Genomic DNA, 22,730 nt, shown 5'->3' with positions numbered 1-22,730 from the left:
GGAGCACAGGCTCCGGACGCGCAGGCTCAGCGGCCACGGCTCACGGGCCCAGCCGCTCCGCGGCATGTGGGATCTTCCCGGACCGGGGCACGAACCCGTGTCCCCTGCATCGGCGGGCGGACTCTCAACCACTGCGCCACCAGGGAAGTCCGGTAATTTGTCTTTTTAAAAAACTTGAGTTATAAGAATTCTTTATGTATTTTAGACCCAAGTCCCTTATCAGATACATGGTTTACAGATGTTTTCTCCATTTCTGTGGGTTGTCTTTATACTTTCTTCATGGTATCTTTTACAGCACACCAGTTTTTAACTTTGACGAAGTTCAGTTCATCTATTTTGTTCTTCAGTTGATGCATTTGGTGTCATTCCTAAGAAGGCTTTGCCTAACCCAAGGTCATAAAGATTTACTCCTATATTTTCTGCTGAGAGTTTTGTAGTTTTAGCTCTTACATTTAGGGCTGTGGTCCATTTGGAATGAGTTGCTGTGTATGGTGTGAGGAAGGGGTCTGGTGTCCTTCTGTGGCATTTGGAAACCCGGTTGTCCATCATAAAGAACTCTTGGGGTGCACGTGCTGTGTGCCACCCTGTGCTAGGCGGTATTAGGGAATCAAAGCGCCCTGGAGGGGGTTATGTGGTGTGTGGGAGAAACCCGGGACCGAGATGGGTTAGGAAAGCTCAGCTAGGGCGTCCAAGCCAATCACAAGTTAGGAAAGCTCAGCTAGGGCATCCAAGCCAATCACGAGAGCAGGAAGAGGGGCAGCGACTGCAGCTGGGGCCCGGGAGACACTTCCCTGCTGAAGGGGCGTCTGAACTGAGCTTCGGAGGCTGGCCGGGATTCAGTTTGGGAATTCTCAGCTAATGAGTACCAGAGGGCTTGGAGGGACCTTAAGAGAGAGTTTATATCTTGCTTCAAGGTAAAAAACACTTAAACCTTCGCAGGAAGGTGAAAAACCTTCGTCTCTTGCTGTGTAGGTTGGTTACCCTCAAGACACGTTACAGCTTTCTGTAATCAGGGGTCTTGCCGTCTCTTCTTTGGGGGGATAAAAGGATATAGCTGTAACCTGGTAGAGAGGCCATGGGGCGGGGTGGGAGGATGTCACCGCCAGCTTGAGGGTGTCACTGCTCCAGGGCTCCGCGTGGCCGTGCGTGTTAACAGCTGTCCTGTGTGAGCAGCTCTTCCTTCTTGCTGCAGCTCACCGAGGCGCGGTTCCTGTCACTGGTGAGGCCTGAGTGCGACTTGCGTGGGTGGGGCGGGCATGGGGCTGGCACCCTGCCTAGGGGAACACAGCAGGCCTTCTTGCTGCCGCGAATCGGAGTCCTTCTTTCCATCCACAAATGCTCACTGAGCGCTCACTGTGGTTGCCGGGCACTGTTGTCGGTCGCTGGGATACTAACTGTGAACCATATAAACAGAAAGGCCTGCTCTCGAGGGGCTGATGTTCTCGTAGCGGGAGGTGGCCAGTACTCGGCACACGCAGGGAGTCGTTGACGCGAGGGGGCAGCTAGGGCGCAGGGCCGTTGTCCCTGAGGAAATGGCACTGAGAGTGAGTTTTGCACCAGGATTCGAAGGAGGTGGCCTGGTGGATTTCTGGGAGGAGAACCCTGGCAGAAGGGACGACAGGTGAAGGCGCCCGGCCAGCCAGGCGGGCGGGGGATTTGCCGGCCGAGAAAGGTGAAGGGGCGTTTTGAGGGGGCGGTGGTGGAGCTGGGGAAACCCCACGTTCGGAGCTATTCTTAGTGGTTGCCATTCTGATCCTCAGTTAGGAAACTTTAGTTTTTTTTGTAATGCTGCCAGGAAACACGCACAGATCACTGAGGTGACTGCAGTGACTCTCCAGGGGGGTTTTCTGAAGAGCGTGCTGGTGATGTAGTGTGGTTCACGTGGGGAGATAAAAGCCTTTTGGGAAGCGTCTGTGAGCAGGAAAAAAATGTGGAATTCTTTAGGAGTGGATTCTAAGGATAGAATAAAAAATAGGGCAAACTATTTTGTGAACAGTGATATTCTTCATGCTGTTTTTAAGAGCAGAAAGCAGTTAGGAGAACGGCTAAGTGATTTTGAGTTCCGTATCTAAGTTATTATTCAGTCTTTACAGGTAATAGTCTTAATACCTTCGAAAATACGGAGCAGTGTTGTAAGAGGAGAGAACTCAAGGTAAACATGGCAGATGAATTGCGACTGTATTCAAGAGTCAAGGGCCCAGAAGGGCGAGGAAAACCGGACGGAAAGAGTGAGTGTCGGCCAGCACGGCCAGCACGGGAGGCAGCTGGAACCCCTGCTGCTGGGAGCGTAAACTGGCTCAGTTACTTGGAAACTGGAATTATTTACGGAGCTGCACATACGAAACCCCAGGATCCAGTAATTTCACTCTCAGGAATGTACCGAACAGAAATGCGTACATGCGTCCGCCAGCGTGCCGCTGCTGGCGTGTGCGTAGCAGCAGGGTGTGAAGCTGCCCAGACGCCGCGCGGCCGCAGGATGAGTAATAGGCCCCGGCTGATCACACCGCGGGATCCACGGCAAGAAAATGGACCGCCTGTACCCCGTGAGCCACGCGGACGGGTTGTACACACCAAGAGTGGAAGAAGTCAGAAACAGAGGAACTCAGGGCTTGAGTCCACGTGTGTGGTGTCAATAAAGAGTCAGGCAGAGGTAACCTGTGGCTTTAGAAGTCTCCCCCTTGGGGAGAAGGGAGCGTGAGGGGTACCTTCCTTTATCCAGGTGCTGTTACCCTGCTGTGGAAATTCATTGAGCTGAACAGTTTTGAGATGTTCGCTTCTCTGTAAGCGCGCTCTGTTTCAATATAAAAGGGTTTTAAAAGCCAGTGGGAAAAGAAAGGAATTGTATGTTTATTGTACATAATGAAACACAATGTTTGCATGGACTTCCTGGACACTTACGTAGAGAGAGTGCACAGACCTGCCTGGAAATCGTACCCATCGACTCTAGGATAGTGGTTACTTTGGAAGAGGAAAAAGGGGGTTGGGAGGGTGGTGTGCATCTGTTAACATTTTGTTTATTAAAAATTCTTTTCAGCAAAAAATAAGGCACAATGTCCTCTTTAGTGAAATCTTGGTGGATACATGGGTTCTGATATTTCCTGTATTTTCCTGTATGTTTGAAGTATTTCACAACAAAAATACATGTATTTAAAAGGATAGGATTGAAGTGAAACAGTTTTCAAAGTGATTATCTGACTGGCTAGGAATTTAGGAGGTTTTTGCTTCTACAGAAAAGTTGAAGGAAACGTGGTCATGGAAGCTTGGAGACATGCTTGGTATTTGACAATTGTGTCATATTACAACCCTATACCGTGGCGGGTAATGCACACGGATGTATATAGATTGTTGGGTTGGAGAGAGTTTATTTCAAGATTTTTGTTTTAAATGGATTTTTAAAAATTTATTTATTTATTTATGGCTGCGTTGGGTCTTCGTTGCTGCACGCAGGCTTCAGTAGTTGTGGCTCGCGGGCTCAGTAGTTGTGGCGCATGGGCTCTAGAGCGCAGGCTCAGTAGTTGTGGCACACGGGCTTATTAGTTGCTCCGCGGCATGTGGGATCTTCCCGGACCAGGGCTTGAACCCGTGTCCCCTGCATTGGCAGGCGGATTCTTAAACACTGCGTCACCAGGGAAGTCCCCTTATTTCACGTTACATAAAATAGGTTATTAAAAGAAAAGTAAACCTTAAAGTTGATGAAATTGAGGCCATGCACAGTTTGTTCAGTCGAGCTCCTGAGTTAGGGACAATCAAAAGCTGGCTGGTGATGGATCACTTTTTAGGGCGAGCTGACCACAGGTGGGGCAGCTCTGCTTCCTGGCGTTTGGGGGGCGTTCCTGACATTCCCTGGCCATGGAGCTGCTGAATGCTCGTTTCTGAGGCCATGGCCACGATAGGGATGAGGAAACTTCTGCTTCCATTTCCTGAGAACAGTTTGTTAACTGCAGAATAACAGTGTAGCTTAGAGAAGTTTTCAAAGGTTGAAACAGTTTCATGAGCCTGAGAAGGAATGTTCAGGTTGAAAATGGTGTCTGCTGACCCCGTTTCATGTTATTTCGGTGAAAAGGTTGTCGTCTGGAAGGTCGTTGGTTCCGCATTTGACGAGTGCAGAAAGTACGGCGGCAGCATTTGTGCACATCTGCGTTCTGTTAGATGAGGGACGCGGGTCTGGGTGAGGCCCTGAATTCCTCCCCACCGGTCGCCCTGTGACACTGGTTCCCGCGCTGTGGCCCCTAGATCAGCAGCATCATCTGGGAACTTGTTACAAATTCAGATTCTTAGGCCCCGCCCTACACTCTGGGACTGGGGCCCAGCAATCTGTGTTTTTTTAAGTGTAAAATATACATAATGTAAAACTTTAACCGTTTTTAGGTGTACGGTTCTGTGGCATTAAGTACATTCATATTGTCGTGCCTCCTTTGATACTATCCATCTCTAGAACTTACTCATCCTGCAAGATGGAAACTCGGCCCCATTGAACACTCCCTCTCCATCCTCCTGTCCCGCAGCTCCAGGTCCCCACCATCTGCTTTCTTTTTCTATGAATTTGCTCTAGGGACCTCACATGAGTGGAATCATACATTGTCTTTTATTTTATTTTATTTTTTTGAGGTACACGGGCCTCTCACTGCTGTGGTCTCTCCCGTTGCGGAGCACAGGCTCCGGACGCGCAGACCCAGCATCCATGGCTCACGGGCCCAGCCACTCCGCGGCATGTGGGGTCTTCCCGGACCGGGGCACGAACCCGCGTCCCCTGCATCGGCGGGCAGACTCTCAACCACTGCGCCACCAGGGAAGCCCCATACATTGTCTTTTTGTGTCTGGCTTATTTCACTGGACATGATGTCCTCAAGGTCCATCCACGATGTAGCGTGTGTCGGTACTTCCTTCTTTTTTAAGGCTGAATAGTGGTCCATCATGTGGACCGACTGCATTCTGTGGATGCATTCATCTGTCCGTGGACATTTGGGTAGTTCCACCTTTTGACTACTGTGAATAATACAGCATTGAACATGGCTGCGCAAATATGTCTTCCAGTTCCTGCTTTCAGTTCTTTTGGGTACAGACCCAGAAGTGGAGTTGCTGTCTCCTGTGGGGATTCCATATTTAATTTTTTGAGGAACTGCTGCACTGTTTCCCACGGTGGCTGCACCAGCTTTTACGGCCCCACCAGCCACACACGAGGATTCCAATCCCTCCACGCCCTTGCCAACACTTCTCTTTTCTTTTTTTTTTTTTTCCGGTACGCGGGCCTCTCACTGTTGTGGCCTCTCCCGTTGCGGAGCACAGGCTCCGGACGCTCAGGCCCAGTGGCCATGGCTCACGGGTCCAGCCGCTCCGCGGCATGTGGGATCTTCCTGGACCGGGGCATGAACCCGCGTCCCCTGCATCGGCAGGCGGACTCTCAATCACTGCGCCACCAGGGAAGCCCCCTCTTCTTCTTTTGGTAAGAGCTGTCTTCGCCTCCAGTGTGCGGCGAGCCCGCAGGTGATCCTGAGGCGTGCCCAGTCTGGAGACTTCAGCTCCTGTGGCTGTGCTGTGTCTCGCTTCGCACTGAGGGGTGCTCTGCCAGCAGGGAGGACCCCGGGCTGCCTGGGCTGAGCGGGGTTAGGAGGTTCTCCTAGCGCTTAGAGCAGCACCCCACTCGAGCCGGCATGGATCGTGTGGGGCAGCCAGGCTGGCCTTGGCCCCCGTGGGTGGCGCCCTGTGCGGGATCTCCCAGTCTGGACTTCGTGCTGGTCAGCATTTGCTGAGGTTTGCTCAGATAAAGCAAGGGTGTGTGCGAGGCAGAGTGGTTTATTCAGCAAATCCTGTTTGTTTCCCAAAGCTTTGGGAGTAAGGGCCCCAGACGTTAGCTGCTAACAGGACACGTGGGGTTAGACGGGAGTAAGGGCCCCAGACGTTAGCTGCTAACAGAACACGTGGGGTTAGACGTCTTGGGATGCATCCCAGTGGCAGGATTACTGCCTAAAGGTTCTCATGGAAGTGTGTTGGGAAGGATAGTTGGTCTGTGTGTGTGTTTGAAGTTTCATTGCTTTGATTTGCGGATAACCGACTTGGAGAATCCCAGAATCTCAGAGCTGAATGGGTGTCAAATACTCTAGCTGGATGTTTCCCTTTCCATGCTGTGTGACCTTGGGGTCACCCAGTGCGCTGGTGGCTGGCCTGGGAGTGATGCAGCTCCTTGTCACTGTCACCCTGGAGCCAGCGGAACGAGATATTCCAGAGAGGAGGGGAGTGTGAGGCTCGGCCACACTGACCGTGAGGCCCTGACCCGTGGGCCAGCCCAGAGCCGAGGGCCCGACACCTGTCGTCGTGGGGGAGCACGTGCTAAGTTTTGCTCTGCAGACTTAGAGACTCTCTTGGGTTTGGAACACATGAGGTCTGGGCTGGAGCCAAGGGTTCCCGAATGTGTCGGGAGCTGGCTATCTGAGCTCTGCTGTCTCGTTCTGTGCCCACAAGGGCCATCCGTGTGGGCCAGCGTTAGCCCGATTCTCAGCCTGCGGGTCTGAGAGCTGCCTCCTGGCCCAGTGTCAGGACAGTGGGTGGCTTTTCGAGGCCAGGGGACCCCACGGTAGAGTAGTTTTGTGCTGGGAAGTTTGGAGGGGACACCCTTGGAGAGGCCTGTTGGGAAGCTCAGAGGCTGTCACTCGCCAGCCACACTGCTGGGGACGTCGGAGGCTGGATTTCCGCCCATGTCCGTCGAAGGTCAGAGCCAGCCTTTGCCCACCACCGTTCATCAGGGGCCTGGCTGGCCTCTCTTGTCCGAGCTGTTTCATCTCTGAGGGGGCTGGCTTGGGGGACGGTGCCTCTTCCAGGCCCTGGTCTTATGGGGCTGCTTAAACTGGTGTAGGAGGCTCCATTGGATAAGAGTCTTAAAGTCCTGCCGGTGACCTTGACATCGACACCCTTGGTAAACCAGAATCTCCTCCCCGCATTCCTGCCCTTTCATCAGCGTGTGGTCCATCACACGACAGTGCGGCCTGTCTGAAATGGCCTTTTTCCCTTCTTTTTTGCTCTTCAGTTTTTTTTTTCTTTGAAAATATGGGTGTTTCAGTTTCGTAAGTTGATGTTTGGGATGGTGGCTTTCTTGTGATTGAAACTTCTGCAAAGGGGTTGTTCTCAAGGTGGTTGAGAGTCGTGTCTTTGGTTTAAAATGTGTCTTTTGAGTTGTCTTTTAAATCCTCCGGCGATCAGAGTTCACCTTTCTCAGAAGCATGTGATCGTTTGGTAATCATTACTGACCTTACATTCTGTCTTGGGACATTATCTTATGTTAATCATCAGGAAAATCATAAAGTTTTCTCTGTTGAGCATGTATGAGTTTTTATCTTACATAAAAATGTTAATAGAGACTCCGGTGCTCTTCCAGTGATCTTTCCCCCATTAATTGAAGTCTTCCTCCGTTCTTTTGTTACAGCTTTCTTCTACATTAAATAAGTATTTTCTAGTGTTCCATTTACATTCCCACATGGGTTTGGCTATTATACTTTTTGGGGGTTATTTTCTTGGTGATTGCCGTGGGAGTTACAGCTCCCATATTTAAAACAGTCTAGTGAGTCATTTCTCTCCTGTTGCTTTCAGGGTTTTCTCCTTGTACAGTTTGAACGGCTTCCTTATGATGCGTCTAAGTGTGGATCTCTTCCGTGTATCCTAGTTGGGATCTTTTGAGTCTTGGGTTATTTAAATCACATTTGGCCATTACTTATTCAGGTGTTCTCTCTAAACCTTTCTCCTCTGGGGATTTTGTTAAGATTATGCTGGTATGCTTGGCGTGTCCCACACGTCTCTGAGGAGCGGTTCATTTTTCTGCATCCTTTTTCCTTTCTGTCCATCAGACTGGAAAAAACCATCTCAATTGACCCAACCTCAGGTTTGCTGGTTCTTCTTTCTGCTCACTCCGATCTGCTGTTGTGACTCTGGTGAATTTTTCAGCTATTGAACTTTTCAGCTCCAGAATTTTTCTCTGTTTCTTTTTTTTATAATTTCTGTCTGTTTATTGATATTCCCTGTGAGTGAGATGCTGTTCTCATACTTTCCCTTAGTTCTTTAGAGATGGTTCCCTTTAGTCCTTTGAACGTATTTCAAATATCTGATTTAAGGTCTTTAATAGGTTCAGTACCTAGGCTTTTTCAAGGACAGTTTCTGTTGTGTGTGTGTCCCCCCCCCCCACCCTTTGGTACTGCCTTCTTGTTTCTTTGCATGTCTTAGAGACTTTTGTTGAAGACTGGACAATTTAAATAATGTAGCTGGCACTTCCCTGGTGGTGCAGTGGTTGAGAATCTGCCTGCCAATGCAGGGGACACGGGTTGGAGCCCTGGTCCGGGAAGATCCCACATGCTGCGGAGCAACTAAGCCCGTGTGCCACAACTACTGAGCCTGCGCTCCAGAGCCCGTGCGCCACAACTACTGAGCCCACGAGCCATAACTACTGAGTCTGCCTGCCACAACTACTGAAGCCCGCGTGCCTAGAGCCCGTGCTCCACAATAAGAGAAGCCACCACAAGGAGAAGCCTGCCCACTGCAGCAAAGTGTAGCCCTAGCTCGCTGCAACTAGAGAAAGCCCTCATGCAGCAACGAAGACCCAATGCAGCCCAAAAATAAATGTTAAAAAAAAAAATAATGTAGCATCTCAGGAAATCAGTTTTCCCTCCAAGGTGTTGTTGCTCTTTTTTGTAGCTTGTTTAACAACCTTTCTGGACTAATTCTGTAAATTATAGTGTGAGTTTCCTGGGGCTGCTGTAAGAAAGCACCGCAGAGTGGGTGGCTTAAGACAACAGAAATGTCTTGTCCCACAGTTGTGGAGGCCAGAAGTTTGAAGTCAAGGTGCAGCAGGGTCATGCTCCCTCTGGAGCCTGTCGGGGTGGATTCTTCCCGCCTCTTCTAGCTCCTGGCGGTGGCCAGCCATCCTGGGCGTTCCTGGGTCTGCAGGTGCAGCTCCTCAGCCTCTGCCGTCCTGTGGCCTACTGTCTGTGTGTCCACGTGTCTGTGTCTTCATGTGGTCTCTTCCTCTTACAAAAACTCCGGTCATGTTGGATGAAGGCCCACCCCACTCCACTCTGACCTCATTTTGACTTAACTAATTATTGCATCAGTAAATGTACCCTGGATTGCCACAAACCTTTAGTCACTTCCCAGTGTCCTGAAAAAGCTGATTTCTGACGATTTTGCTAGTGTCCTCGTTGCTTTTGTGGAGGAGAGGATTTTTGGCGGTCCTTACTCCGCCTTTCTTATTGACGTTGCCTACCTTTTACACTTGAAGAGTTTGTAGAGCTATCATTTACGTCCAGGCGGTTTACTCACTGGAAGCACGTGATACGGTGGTCTTTAGTATACTTACAGTTGCGCAAGCATCGCCGTAGTCGATTCGAGAACATTTTATCGCGCCTCTTCACCAGTCACTCCCCCACCTCCCCCCATCCCCTCCGTGCCCTGCACCCCCCCACCCTCTCCCCAGCCACATGCAAGCGCTAAGCCACTGTCTGTTTCTGTAGGTTGGCCTCTTCTGGGTGTTTCAGGTAGATGGAATCATCCCATATGTGGTCTTTTATGACTGGCGGCTCTTCACTTGCTGTCGTGTTTTCAGGGTTCATCCATGGCGTAGCATGAATGTGTACATGCTGAATAATATTCCATTGCGTGCATAGACTGCTTTTGTTCACCCATTCATCAATTGATGGACATCTGGGTTTTTCCCCTTCGGCTCTTATGAGTCATGCTGCTGTGGACATTTGTATACAGGTCTTTGTGTGGACACACACGTTCATTCCTCCTGAGTGTATACCTAGGAGTGGAGTTGCTGGGTCATAGAGTAACTCTGTTTCTAACCTTCTGAGGAACTGCTAGACCGTTTCTGAAGGCAGCTGCACCTGCCAGCATATGTGAGGGTTTTCCGCATCCTCACCAGCGCACAGTGTAATCTTTTTTTTGTTGTTTTTTTGACTGGAGTCAACATAGGGCATCATCTTAGTATGGCTGTGATTTGCATTTCCATGACGGTTAGTGACATCGAGCATTTTTTTCTGTACTTCCTGGCCATTTGTACATCTTTGGAGAAATGTCTGTGTAAACCCTTTGCCCATTTTTAAACTGGATTATTTGTCTGTGTTTTTACTGAGTTGTAAGTTCTTTGTATATTCCAGATACAAGTCCTTTATCAGATGTATGGTTTGCACGTATTTTCTCTGATAAAAATATTCTCCCCCATTACCTTTTTAGCTTTATTGTTTCCTGTTTTTCCACATATTCTGTGCTCTAGTTAAGATTTCGCTTTTCCCCAGAGGTGCTGTATTTCCCTCCTGGAAATACAATAAATAACAGTAAATAGTCACTCAGCAAACATTCCTTGAGCCCCCGTCGTGTGCCAGGCTCCCCTCGCCAGGACATACCTGAGAACAGAGCTGAGCGGACCCCTGCCCTTCCGGAGTTTGCGCCCTGGGGCTGTGTCCTGAGTCTCAGGGCGCTGTTAGGGTTATCGTGGGCTGATTCCCACTCTCCCCAGAGTTTGGATATTTATAGATTGTGCCTGGCAATGGTGGACACAGCTGTTTTCTGTGTGGATGAATTAATGAGCTCAGGGACCCTGTCTTATTCATCACCGTGTTCCCTGGAGCTGGTACTTAAGAAACGCTTGTTGGCTCCTTGAGAATTTCCGTGGTCCCCACGGAGACTGGGTAAACACAGCTTTAAGGCCCCTTTCCATGTAAAAATATTTTTACATGGAAAGGGGCTGGGCTCTTGGGATGACTTCGGAGAACAGGTACATTCTAGAGCTGTGGTCTCCACACATTTTTAGTCATTAAGGTATTGGGGACTGCCAGTTGGGGACACCCCCCATATACACACTTCATATACAGACACTTATGTACACACACTCATACATGTGTGCACACATGTACACATACACACTTAAACATATACACACACCTCATATTCAAACTCATACACACGTACACATTCACGTATGTATGCACTTGTACACACACCCCCACATGCAACACCTGTACACACACTTATACACATGTACACAATTTATACATATGCATATTTTAGTAATTTGTATGCATGTACTATACTACTCTTATGTACATTATAATATACATTAAAAAGGAAGAGATAGAAAATACGAGTGCAATGAAAAAATTCAAAGAAATAAAGAAAATACAAGTAGAGTTGCTAATACCTTCTTCCTGCACTTGGTGGATTGTTATGACCCTGAGATATATGCCCTCACTTGAGAGCAGCCTGCTTTAGAGCACATGACATTTAGTGTTTTTATTTATTTATTTATTTTTGGCTGCGTTGGGTCTTCGTTGATGTGTGTGGGCTTTCTCTAGTTGCAGCGAGCCGGGGCTACTCTTCGTTGTGGAGCACAGGGCTCTAGGCATGTGGGCTTCAGTAGTTGTGGCACGTGGGCTCAGTAGTTGTGGCTCAGGGGCTCTAGAGCTCAGGCTAAGTAGTTGTGGTGCACGGGCTTAGTTGCTCCTTGGCATGTGGGATCTTCCAGACCAGGGCTCGAGCCCTTGTCCCCTGCACTGGCAGGCGGATTCTTAACCACTGCGCCACCAGGGAAGCCCGACATTTAGTTTTTGTATGGAGTTTTGAGGCCCTTGGGGGTTCCCAGATACAAGCTAAGCCCTTGTTTATTTTCTTAATCTTTAAGGTCAGTTCAAGGCAGCTATATTTTAAATCCTAAAATGCTGAGTGATTTCACAGATGAAAAAATCTGGTCATTAATTCTGTATTAGAATGTAAACCAGAATCTTGCACTGAAGAATTACTTTAAGAAGTAAATCATAAAAAGTGATACAATGACGTTGTAGAAAATTGAGAAGGTGGAGAAATGTGATCTACCATTTGTTCTGTTTGTTTATAGCAGTGTTACTTGGAATGAGACTTTCTCCCCCCAAGGGATACCTTAACCTTCTTTTTTTAACTGAAAAGAACCTTTTTTTCTTTAAAGTTCTAAACTCTTCTCTGTACTAAAAACCAAACTGACCTTTTAACAGGGTTTCTGTGTTTGTTGGCAGGCTGTTAGATATAGAATCTCTGAGTTGTCTTTCCCTGTCCTGTGAACGAGACGTGGTGACTTCTTGTGTCTGAGGAGCTGAAGTTGTAGGGCTTAATGCTTTGATCTGTGTGAGCAGGAGCTCTAGCTCAAGCGGACGTGCAGGTTCTCACACATTAGAATGATTGTGGTGGCAGGGACGCAGTGTGCTCTGCCTCTGGAAATGCCGGCACGTGTAGAAGATCGGATGGCCCATTTCTCTGTTTTAACCGTTTTCTTGACTCTGGAGAAAAGGAGGACTCTATTTTTGCACATAACTTGTAAATATTTCACTTCTTTTTCTCTGCCCAAGTTGAAAACTAGACTTGCCCGGTCCTGGACATGTGGGCGTGTTTGCTGATTCATGGCGTGGTGGTTTATGAGAGAGGAGGACGTGGCCCTGAGTGGACCCCCCAGCCTGAATGAACGAGCGTCACCGGGGCCGGGACGGGGTTTGGCTGGGTGACGTGGCCGGAGTCCACGTGCTGAGCCAGCAGGCGGCGTCTGAGGGGCGGCCTCCCTGTCTGAGCAGCTGCGCTCACCTTGTCTCCTGCAGACTCACCAGCGCCCCAGGTCAGCGAGCCGAGGGCCCCGGCCTCCAGTCGGATGCAGATGCCGCCGGGGAACCCACTGCTGTTGTCGCTCACGCTGCAGGAGCTGCTGGCCAGGGACGCCGTGCAGGTGGAGCTCATCCCCGAGAAGAAGGGCCTCTTCCTCAAGCACGTGGAGTATGAAGTTTCCAGCCAGGTACCTGCGGCATGCGGTGGGGGGCGGAGGTGGTGGGGGGGGAGGGCCGCCGGGAAGACCCACAGTGGCGGGCAGGTCCCCCAGCACGCTTGCCTCTGCGGCCGCCCCCCAGCGGCCCTGCCCGCCCTCGCCGCCGGAGCTCCGCGATCCTGCCTCTCAAGACGCTCAGGCGGGCTCTGGAGCGCAAGCCTCGGACGGGCCAGCCTAGGGCGGTCTTGCAGTGCTGGGATGTCCGCGAGGGTGGGAGTGTGGACCCCACAGAATGTGGGCTCCACACCCCGAGTCAAGTGTGTGTGTGGCTCATCCCCCATATGGTGCTGCTGTCTCTGTTAGGGGCACCCCTGAAATCAGAGTTCATTGATGCCAGACGCCTGGCCCCGGGGCTGGCTGGGCGCGTAGAACCCTGTGGCATCTGCAGCGTTTATCTTTTTGTCCATTCGCCTGTTATCTCGGTTCAGTTAGGATACGTTTTGATGGGAGCCTTTATTCTTTATCCTGGGGATTAAGTCATCGGCGAGCTAAGAGCACCCATGCGTGTGTGGCGGGGGGCAGATTCGCCGGGTCAGTGCTGCCCCCGCCACGGAGAGCTGCCCGGGTCACAGGCTCGGGCAGCAGCGCTGCAGGGCTTGGGCTGGGAAAGCATCATGACCGTCATCGCAGGGAGAAGGATGCGTGTTCAGAACCCGGGACGTTCCCCGTCGTGGACGCTGTTTGCCGTGTTCCGTGAGAATCAAGAATCACTGCATTTTTGTTTCGTTGTGTTTTAAACCCAGGATGACAGAAATCTGGGAGTAAACTTCGCTCTGACGCTGGTTGGTGCCGCTGCCAAGGGGGAGGGCAGAGGGCAGGGAGGGAAGGAGGCCCTCGCGTGTTTCGGGGACAGCGTTGCCGTCTAGCGTTGCCGCGGTCCGGCCTCCTCGGCCGCGGTGAGAAAGGAGGCTCCGGCGCCTCCTCTGGGGCCTCGTCGCCCACTGGCCGGGCGCCCCGCACGTGTGACAAGCTGCTCTTCTGTGAGAGTGGCCTTATCTTCCGTCTCATTAAACTGCCCGCTCCTGAAGTCAATTGATGAGCTCGTAACGAACATCTTTAGAAGGGGGCCGTTTTGCCCAGGTCACCTCCTGTGACGTGCGTGGAGGGGCCGGCCCGCTAATGTTAGGACCGCGGGGGTGGCTCCTGGGCCGTGGGGCTCCGCGGGCTGTGCCCCCCGCTCGCAGGCTTGCTGGAGTTGGAGTGGGTGCAGACGTGGCGCGATGCCCGCCGGAGGTGGACACACGTGGCTTCATACGTGTCTTTCGTGTAGTGTATTTAGCTTTTTTGTTTTTTTGGGGGGTGTTTTTAGGTTCCCAGCAGTATTGAGCTGAAGGAACAGATTTCCCATCTTCCCCTCCTCCCACTGTCGCCCCCCCCGCCCCACCAGATGGTGCATTTGTTATAGACACGTCCTTGTCACCCAGAGTCCACAGTTGACACGAGGGCTCATCTTGTTATTCTTGTACGTCCTCTGGGTTTGGTCCACCGTTGTAGAGTCACGCGGTGTAGCTCCACTGCCCTAAGCATCCCCTGTGCTCCGCCCCCTTCACCACCCCCCCAGACACCACTGATGTTTCACCATCTCCGCAGCTTTGCCTTTTCCTGAGTGTCGTGTCATTGGAACCACACAGTACGTCACCATCTCAGGCTGGCTTTTTCCAGTCAGCGATGTTAATTAGTGACTAGTGTAACGTCGTTAATCTTAGAGGTCGCCGCTCGTGCTGGCTCTTGTGAGAGCTCTTGTATGCGACCCCTGTGAGGCTGCCCTCTGGACCTGTGGGAGCCGCGGGTTTATCAAGGGCGGGCTCTCGGTGGGCTCTGTGGGCACTTGCATCTGAGTTGCGTGTCTGCCGTGTTGCAGTCTTCGTGTTCGGCGTTTGGTCTGCCTTCAGGCGGTTGGGTCTGTTTCAGGAGGCGCAGTGCTGCTTGTGTTAGCACGGTTTGAAAGTGTATGTTGAGGACATGCCCTCAAAGGTATTCCCATGTGATACCTAAGGGGAGGAGGGATGCTGCCATACAGGTGAAAACTCCTGTAAGGAGACTCGTCTTGTTCAGAAGATGCAGAATAATAGGCGCTTAATTAAATACACAGTTAGAGCTATGCAGTGTTTAAAAGTTGTATTTCCATCCATCAAGGACATGGAGGGTTTCTCCTTCTGGTAAAGGCCTGGTGAGAGAAGGTGAGGAATTTAGTCCTGTTGTTTCCACAGGTTCTGTTTAGTGGTGGAAGGGGAAGGTAAGGGGAAGCCGTGAAGTGTGAGGGTTTCTACTGAGCTCCGAACCTCTTCTCTTGCAGCGCTTCAAGTCCTGCGTGTATCGACGGTACAATGACTTCGTGGTCTTCCACGAGATGCTGCTGCAGAAGTTCCCGTACCGCATGGTGCCGGCCCTCCCGCCCAAGAGGATGCTGGGAGGTAAAGCTGGGTTTGCTGGTGGCCAGGGGGCGTAGGGGGGTGGGGTCCCCCCACCCAGTGCTGAGGTCCTGGCTCCGTGATGGACGCCACTCTCCACTCGTGGCCCATCTTCCTCTGGCCCTCTGCCCAGCAGGGATGGGACGGTAGCAGGGCTGTGGTGCAGCCCCAGCCCCTGGGGAATCTGGGCGCAGCTGTGGCTTAGAGCCCAGGTCTGGAACGGGACGGTGACATCACCTGGTGCCCTTAGCTACGTGAGCCTCCTGCTTGATAACTGACACGTAGGGAAGTGCCCCCTTCTGCAAGGGAGAAGGAGTGTACCCCAGTTCTCCTTCCCAGAGGACAGAGGCCAGGCGTCCTGGGGCTCCTGAGTGGGGGACCAGGAGCGCTGTTTGTTTTGCCGGCTCTGGGAGAGCAGTGGGTACCACCATAGTGTAACGTGTTCTGCGAGAGAACAGAAGTGAATGTCAGCCCAGTGGTCTAACCTGCATCTCAAAGGAGATGAAAACGATAGCAGATGGCCGTCTCATCTTCATGCTTCACCGGCAATTACCTGGGGCTAGGTGAGGGATCACAGGTGTCCCCGGGCCCCTGCACTGGCCCGTCTCTCCCAGGGTTCCAGAGTGCGGGAGGCAGCTGAGGCCTCCTCTCGGGTCCCGTTGATCTTCACCCACAGCCCTTTGCTCAGATTCTAGATGAAACCCGATCCGAAGGCAAGTACCCAAAGCTGACCGTCGATTTTCTGCCGTTTTCCACCGTCCTAAAGTACTTGCGTGCTCACTGGTCTCTGACTAGATCTGAGTCTGATAGCGTCGTTTTCTTTTTGCCCCACCTGAGCACGTGGAACAGATACTATCACGTGGAAGGGGAAGGATGCTGAGGGCAGGAGTTGGAAATACTTTGGGAACAAAGTGGATGCTTAGTGAAATCCAGGCACCAAGGCTGATTGGGTGTGGGTAGGGTTTAGAACCCGGAAACTGTCGTGCAATGCTTGGTCGTGTGGCTCAGCCTTCAGGAAAATGTAGCCTTCAGTGGACGGGGTCCTCGTGGCCTTGAGCGGGGAGATCCTCTTCCAGCTTTTTTTCAATAATTTAAAAATAATACTTTCAATGCCATTTTTATTTGTGGTCAGATTTAAATACTCTCAGTGCATCATTGTACACTTTGACTTTTTTTGCCCTTGGAGTGAAAATACGTAACCCAAACGAAAGCAGTTCACAATTGGAGAGTGAGTAATGAGTGATGTGAACAGGAAAACTGGGTCAAATTAATATATGAGTTCAGGAAAACCCGTTTGTTCATAGAGAGCAGCATCAGAAAGGGATCACAGTGAGGGGTCCAGTGCCATCGAGTAAAACCAGCGGGCTGTGTGGTTTTCCTTGGCAGATCCCGGACCGGGCGTGTCCGTAGGCGGCGGGGCGCGGAGCTGGGGGTCTGGTGCGCCTTCTGCAGCCTGTGGTCCGTGTCCAGTGCCCCCGGCTGGCCCTGTGGCTTGGAGAGCTCTCCGCGTGGGGGGCATTGGGCGCTGAGAGCGAGGTCACGGGGGCGCGTGCCCCAGGCTCTGTGTGGTCACTCCGTGTTCTGCGTCCAGCCGACAGGGAGTTCATCGAGGCCCGGAGGAGAGCACTGAAGCGCTTCATCAACCTGGTGGCCCGGCACCCGCCCTTCTCCGAGGACGTTGTTCTCAAGCTCTTCCTGTCCTTCAGCGGCCCCGTGAGTACCTGCCGCACAGCTGTCTGCGTGCGGCGGCCTGAGGCTCCCCGGGTCTTATTTTCATTCTTTTTTTTTTCGGCCGCGCCACGCGGCTTGTGGGGTCCTAGTTCCCCGACCAGGGATCCAACCCAGGCCCACAGCAGTCCCACTTATTTTCATTCTTAAATCTGCTTTTGTTTCGTGCTCTCCCCTTAATCCCCTTGTTTGGGTGCCATGACAGAATCTATTTACATGGGACAAACACAGATATGACTTATATTCTCCCAAGGTAACAGGTTGAGTACGATTCTAAGAGGCATCCCGGTTCCGACTTCGCAGGGTTTTGTGTGGAAGGGGTGGCTTTTCAGCGCAGTCTCTGAGGGTTTGAAGCTGATACACAGGAGCCTCTGTGGTTTGGAGGGTTGACAGACAGGCTAGCGACTCCAGATGTGAACGCGCATTTACTTAAAAAAGAAGGCTGAGGACTTCCCTGGCAGTCCAGTGGGTGAGACTCCACCCTTCCACCGCCAGGAGAGCAGGTTCCGTCCCTGGTCGGGGAACCGGGATCCTGTATGCTGTGCGGTGCGGCCAAAATAAAAAAATAAAACAAAAGGAAGGCTGGGCTGGACTCAGTGCCACGGGGAGCGCCCACTGAGTCTCCCGGCCGAGCTGCAGGGTGGACGTGTGTCCTGGGAAGTGAGCTCTGTGTGGACCTTGACTCCGGTGGGACTTTGGAGCAGCAGCGTCCTCCAGGCTGCCGTCAGGCCGTCCCGGTCTGTCAGGACGCCGAGGCACAGCCCGACGACGCACCGCCTGGACAGCCCCGTGTGCCCAGGGCTGAGCTCTTCGAAGGCGGAGAGGCTTCCCCTCTCCTCGTTGGGGTGGGCGGAGGGGGCTCCAGCGAGGACGCCCCACATGGCCTGCGGTGGGACAGACGTGCCCTCACCGGCCGCGGGAAGATGCGGGCGCAGAGACGCAGAGGTGGATTCCACGCGAGCCTGGCCGCCTCCTTTACCTCTCTCTCCCTGGAGGCCAAAGGGGCCTTTGACCCCTAGAGACACTGTGGCCTTTCACTGCGATGCCCGGGGGGCCTGTCGGTCGGCCCCTTTTATGGGACCCGTTCCAGACATCCAGGGAATGCATGCTGTGGCCTTCTGCCCTTGAGCTGGGAGGGTGGGTCTTTCGAACCCTGGGACTGGACAGGCTTCTGTAGAACTGGGATCTTTACCACAGCAGAGGGATGTGGTGGGACGAGGGAGCTACGCTCAGCTCCAGGCAGAGGGAGGGTGGTGGGAGGGCGAGCCGCTGCAGAAGCCGGGTGGCGTCAGGCTCCAGAGATGCCTGTCCCTGGGCCTCCCAGCACCATTTGCTTCTTGGTAAAATGAGGGAATTGGGACAGATGCTCTTCAAGGCATCTCTGAGATGTTACGATTCCTTCACCCACACACAGCTGCGCGTTAGGGTCTCTGCCTGTATCCTCCGTGGCTCTCTGTGGGGCTCGTCTTAAGGCTCGGCTTTGCCAGGGAGCCTCCCTTCAGAGGGCAGAGCTCAGAGCCAGGGCTCGGGACACAAGTGCTGCCCTTTCTCTGCCATCAGCTCTCCCAGGGCTCTGGGGGCCCTGACCCCATGGGTCTGCTCATAGGAAGGAAGGAGACTTCAGTCCCTGTCTCTGTGCCCCACGTGGGACCTTCCAGGATCTAGTGACTCCGACGTCTGTCCCAAGTACTCACGTCCCTGGTCTGGAGGTGGAGTTTCCGTTTTTCTGGAGAGAGAGCTCCACTCCAGAGCTGGAGTTTGCAGTCCTGTCACGAGGTCGAGCTTTCCTGCCTCTGGAAGACCGACCACCCCAAAGGTTAAGGCCAATGGGAAACAAATAGAACAGGAAACAGGAAGAGATTACAGAATACTTACGTTAAAGCAAACACACGGAGGGCTTCCCTGGTGGCGCAGTGGTTACGAATCCGCCTGCCAATGCAGGGGACACGGGTTCAAGCCCTGGCCCGGGAAGATCTCACATGCCATGGAGCAGGTAAGCCCGAGTGCCACAACTGCTGAGCCTGCGCTCTAGAGCCCGAGAACCACAACTACTGAGACCACGAGCCATAACTACTGAAGCCCGTGCACCTAGAGCCCGTGCTCCGCAACAAGAGAAGCCCCTGCAATGAGAAGCCCGCGCACCGCAACGAAGAGTAACCCCTGCTTGCTGCAACTAGAGAAAGCCCGTGTGCAGCAGTGAAGACCCAATGCATCCCCCCCCCCCAAAAAAAAAGGCCAACACGTGGAGACCCTGCTTTCTGGTGGCTCAGTTGGTCTCACGCCTCTGGTCCTGTGGCTGGTTGAGGGTCAAGTGTTTCTCTCTCGCTTTTGCAGGATGTGCAGAACAAGTTAAAGGAATGCGCTCAGTGTGTGGGAGACGAGTTCATGAATTGTAAGCTGGCTGCTCGGGCCAAGGTACTTTTTGATTTTGATGATCCCTTCCCCCAGAGCAGTAATCACGTGAGCAGTTAGTGATGTTTGTTTTGCCTCTACTCTGTGCCAGACATCGTGCTAAGACGGGTTGCGTGGTTTTCTCCCTTGACCCTTGTCTCAGTTGATCTGAAACGCAGTGGGTGTCACGCCCATTTTACAGACGAGGAAGCAGAGAGAGAGGCTGCCATTTGCAAGGTCCCAAACGCCTAGGCAGAGGGGCCCGGGTGTGACTGAGCGCCCTCCGACCACAGGGCCCACCGGCCCCTCGTGCCGTGTCCTCAGGCATTTCGTGATTCAGATGGATGGATGCTCGGTCATCAGCTTTTTGGATTTCAGGGGATTGATTGTTGCACTGGTTTATTTTTAAATTTAGTTAATCTGGTCTCTTTCTCAAAAGGGTGAAAGTAGTTATTTGGTACCTTTTTTTTGTTATTTCTTCTTAAACTACTTCTCCGTACAAAAATGCAGACTCCTTTACCTTCATTTTATTTCCTAAGCATTGTGTAGTTAACATTAGTTACTATTAATGGGTAGTTACTATTAAAGCTGGTGAAAAGTTACCCTTCGGGAATAAATGAGGAAATGCAGAGGCCGGGCCCCCGTGCAGAGTCAGGACCGCACGTTCACCGTGTCGAGTTTGCAGATCGTATTTTTTGTGGTGTGCGTGCAGTGTTGGTTTCTGTGTCTCTTTTGGACGAGAAGAGGGGTCCAGGGCGGGCGCTGGAGAAAGAAGTGGGCTCCTGGGCTGGGCGCTGCGTGACCTGGCCTGGCGGTCTGGGCTCGTTTACCTGCTCGGTCGACGGACTTGCTTCCCCTCCTGCTGGTCGTCTTTTCTGGAAGGTTTTCACGTCTGGTGATGCACAGTCTCCTCCCTCCTCCCCCGTCAGGACTTCCTCCCAGCCGACATCCAGACTCAATTCGCCATCAGCCGGGAGCTGATTCGCAACATCTACAACAGCTTTCACAAGCTCCGCGACAGGGCCGAGCGGATGGTGTCGCGGGCCATCGACAATGCCGCCGACCTCCTCATCTTCGGGAAGGAGCTGAGGCAGGTGACCCTGGTGGGCTCCATGGGGTCAGTTGTGTGGGGCGGGGTCTTCAGCCTTTGGTGGCGGGCTTGGAGCAGAAAGTGTGTTTACCATAATGACTCTCGTTCTGACTCGTTCTACCCCAGAGGGGAAGGAAAGGGCTGGGGAGACGAGATCGCATTTAGAAGAAAGAAGAGAGTTGGAGAGTGTAGGCAGAGCACCGGCGTTCCCAAACGTAGGGGCTCCCCCCGTTGTCAGGATCAGACCTGGGAAAAGGTTCATCTGATCCGGGAAGGGCCGTGCTCGGCTGGTCACACCTCCTCTGCTCTGGAGGAGGGGCCGGGCCTCGAGCCAGGAGGCTGCCCTCTGCAGCTGTCCCCAGAACTGCGCGCCTCAACCCTGCTGTGCGCACGTTCCCTCGGGGGCTCACTGACAGTCGGCTCCAGGTCTTGGTGGATCGAGATCCTGCCCTTCTGCCCGGCTCCCAGCGCTCCTGAGCGTCACGTAGCAGGGGTCTCGGTTGGGAGATGTGCAGGGCGGCCACCCTGGGGTGGTGTGCTGCTGGGCAGAGGGGGGCGTCGGGTGGGCTGCCCGCCCAGCTTCCAGGCCTGAGTGTCTCTTCCCCTGTGTGTTTCCTTTCTCCTCAGTGCTTTAGGGTCTGACACGACTCCGCTCCCCTCCTGGGCCACTCTGAACAGTGGCACGTGGGGGTCCCTCAAACAGGCGCTGAAAGGCCTGTCCGTTGAATTTGCACTGCTCGCGGACAAGGCTGCACAGCAGGTGAGTGGGTTTGTTCTCCGAGGCGCTTGTTTCGGAGAGCACTCTGTACCGTGGTGTGCGGGAGCGTCTCCTCAGGTGGACGTCACGGTTGAGTCCTGAGTGAGTGGTAGGGTCGGAAGGGCATGTCCCCGTCTGCTCCGGGTGTGGCTCCCTGTGAGTCCTTTACGCGCTTGAGAGGGTTGCTCATGATGTGGACAAGTTGGGTTCTGGTGTCTTGAGATCTGACCTTGCTGGGATGAGATGTGCTGTGTCCCTGGAGATGTAACGTTGCACTTCCCAGGGTGTTCCGGGTGGACCCAGGTTGCTCCCATGGTGCTGTCATAGCCAAGCAGCATTTGGCCACTTGAAAGCTCATCAGAACAGCCAAGCTCCCAGCACCCCCAGAGGATCCCCCGTGTCTCGCCCTAGACACCCAGTTTACCTCAGGAAATGCTTCTGCTCTATGGGCAGGTGTTGTTTGTGGAAATCTGCAGTCTTGTAGTCGTTGGGGTTAATTTGCAGGTACAGTGTTTACCGTCAGAGGGGATGTTCATCTGGGTGCGTTTATGCTATAAAACTGTTCCATAATTTGGAGGGTGAGAGTTTGCTTCCTAGTGCTTGGGGACATGGGCTTTAGGCTGCTGGTGGCTGGTTTTAAATGCATTGAGATGGAGGCCTTGCTGCCCGGCTGAGGCTCAAAGCTCCTCAGTAGCGAGTCATGGAACCACAGCAACGGGTGGGTCAGGGGGGTTGTCAGGCCCCAGGGGGGATGCTCAGGTGCCAGGACAGCTCTAAGTGATGAAAAGGGAATCTGACCACGTTCCTGGCATGGAAAGTGCTGGGTGTTCTTCCCCTGGGGTCCCCGTGCCTGAGTGTGTCTTTCAGACACTGAGCGTCGCGCGGAATTGGCACCGGGGCCCAGTCCATCTCCAGGTGAGAGGAGCCCACGTTTCCATGGCGGGTGGCGTGGGGTTGGGGACCAAGAACGTGGTGTCAGAGGACTGGCTGGGTAGAGAGGCGGGCGAGCTCGGGCAGCCTGCTTTGTGCTGGCCTGTGTCTTGTGCTGGGACCTCGCTTGGGCTGCTTTGGTGCCTGGGTACTTTTCTCTGGGATTAGAAACAAGGGAGCTGGCCTAGATTATTAACAGCTTTCTGTTTAACCCTTGGCCCTGTACTCAGAGCTGAGTCTGTAAAACATACACACGAAGCTGTTCTGTTGCTGGGACCCAGGCCCTGGGCCCACAGCTCCCTCTTGGACAGGTGGCCTGGAGGGGGTGCACAGAGCGGGGTGGGAACCCCAACTCGATCATTTCCAGCATCTTTTCTGATTCAGACCTGGATGCTGCTTCTGCCCTGACGAGGGGAGACGGGCGTCAGGCTTCTGACGTGGTGCGGTTTGAAGTTCCTCCTGCCTCCGAGGTTCCTCACAAATGCTGCTTTGCAATGTCATGTCTGCATGGTGCTGTTTCCTGAATATCCCTCATTGCTCTTGGTGGTTTCTATGTTGAAGTGAAATCAGTACAGTTTTTTATTTTTGCGGTACGCGGGCCTC

At 52.9% G+C, this 22,730-nt stretch overlaps 1 protein-coding gene across 1 annotated transcript in view; it reads left to right on the top strand.

Annotated features, from left to right (window-relative positions):
- The window catches only part of SNX8 (sorting nexin 8), a 39,041-nt gene that overhangs the window by 10,273 nt on the left and 6,038 nt on the right, over positions 1-22,730 (top strand). The window contains exons 2-7 of the mRNA XM_065892985.1: positions 12,600-12,790; positions 15,117-15,234; positions 16,823-16,944; positions 19,294-19,374; positions 20,280-20,440; positions 21,068-21,200. Coding sequence (XP_065749057.1) covers positions 12,600-12,790; positions 15,117-15,234; positions 16,823-16,944; positions 19,294-19,374; positions 20,280-20,440; positions 21,068-21,200 — 806 coding nt within the window. The remainder of the gene's footprint in view (positions 1-12,599; positions 12,791-15,116; positions 15,235-16,822; positions 16,945-19,293; positions 19,375-20,279; positions 20,441-21,067; positions 21,201-22,730) is intronic.

Source organism: Phocoena phocoena, chromosome 15 (assembly GCF_963924675.1).
Source record: "Phocoena phocoena chromosome 15, mPhoPho1.1, whole genome shotgun sequence".
Lineage (NCBI taxonomy): Eukaryota > Metazoa > Chordata > Mammalia > Artiodactyla > Phocoenidae > Phocoena > Phocoena phocoena.
The sequence above is the reverse complement of the archived record's forward strand: the minus strand, read 5'-3'. Positions and strand labels throughout refer to the sequence as shown.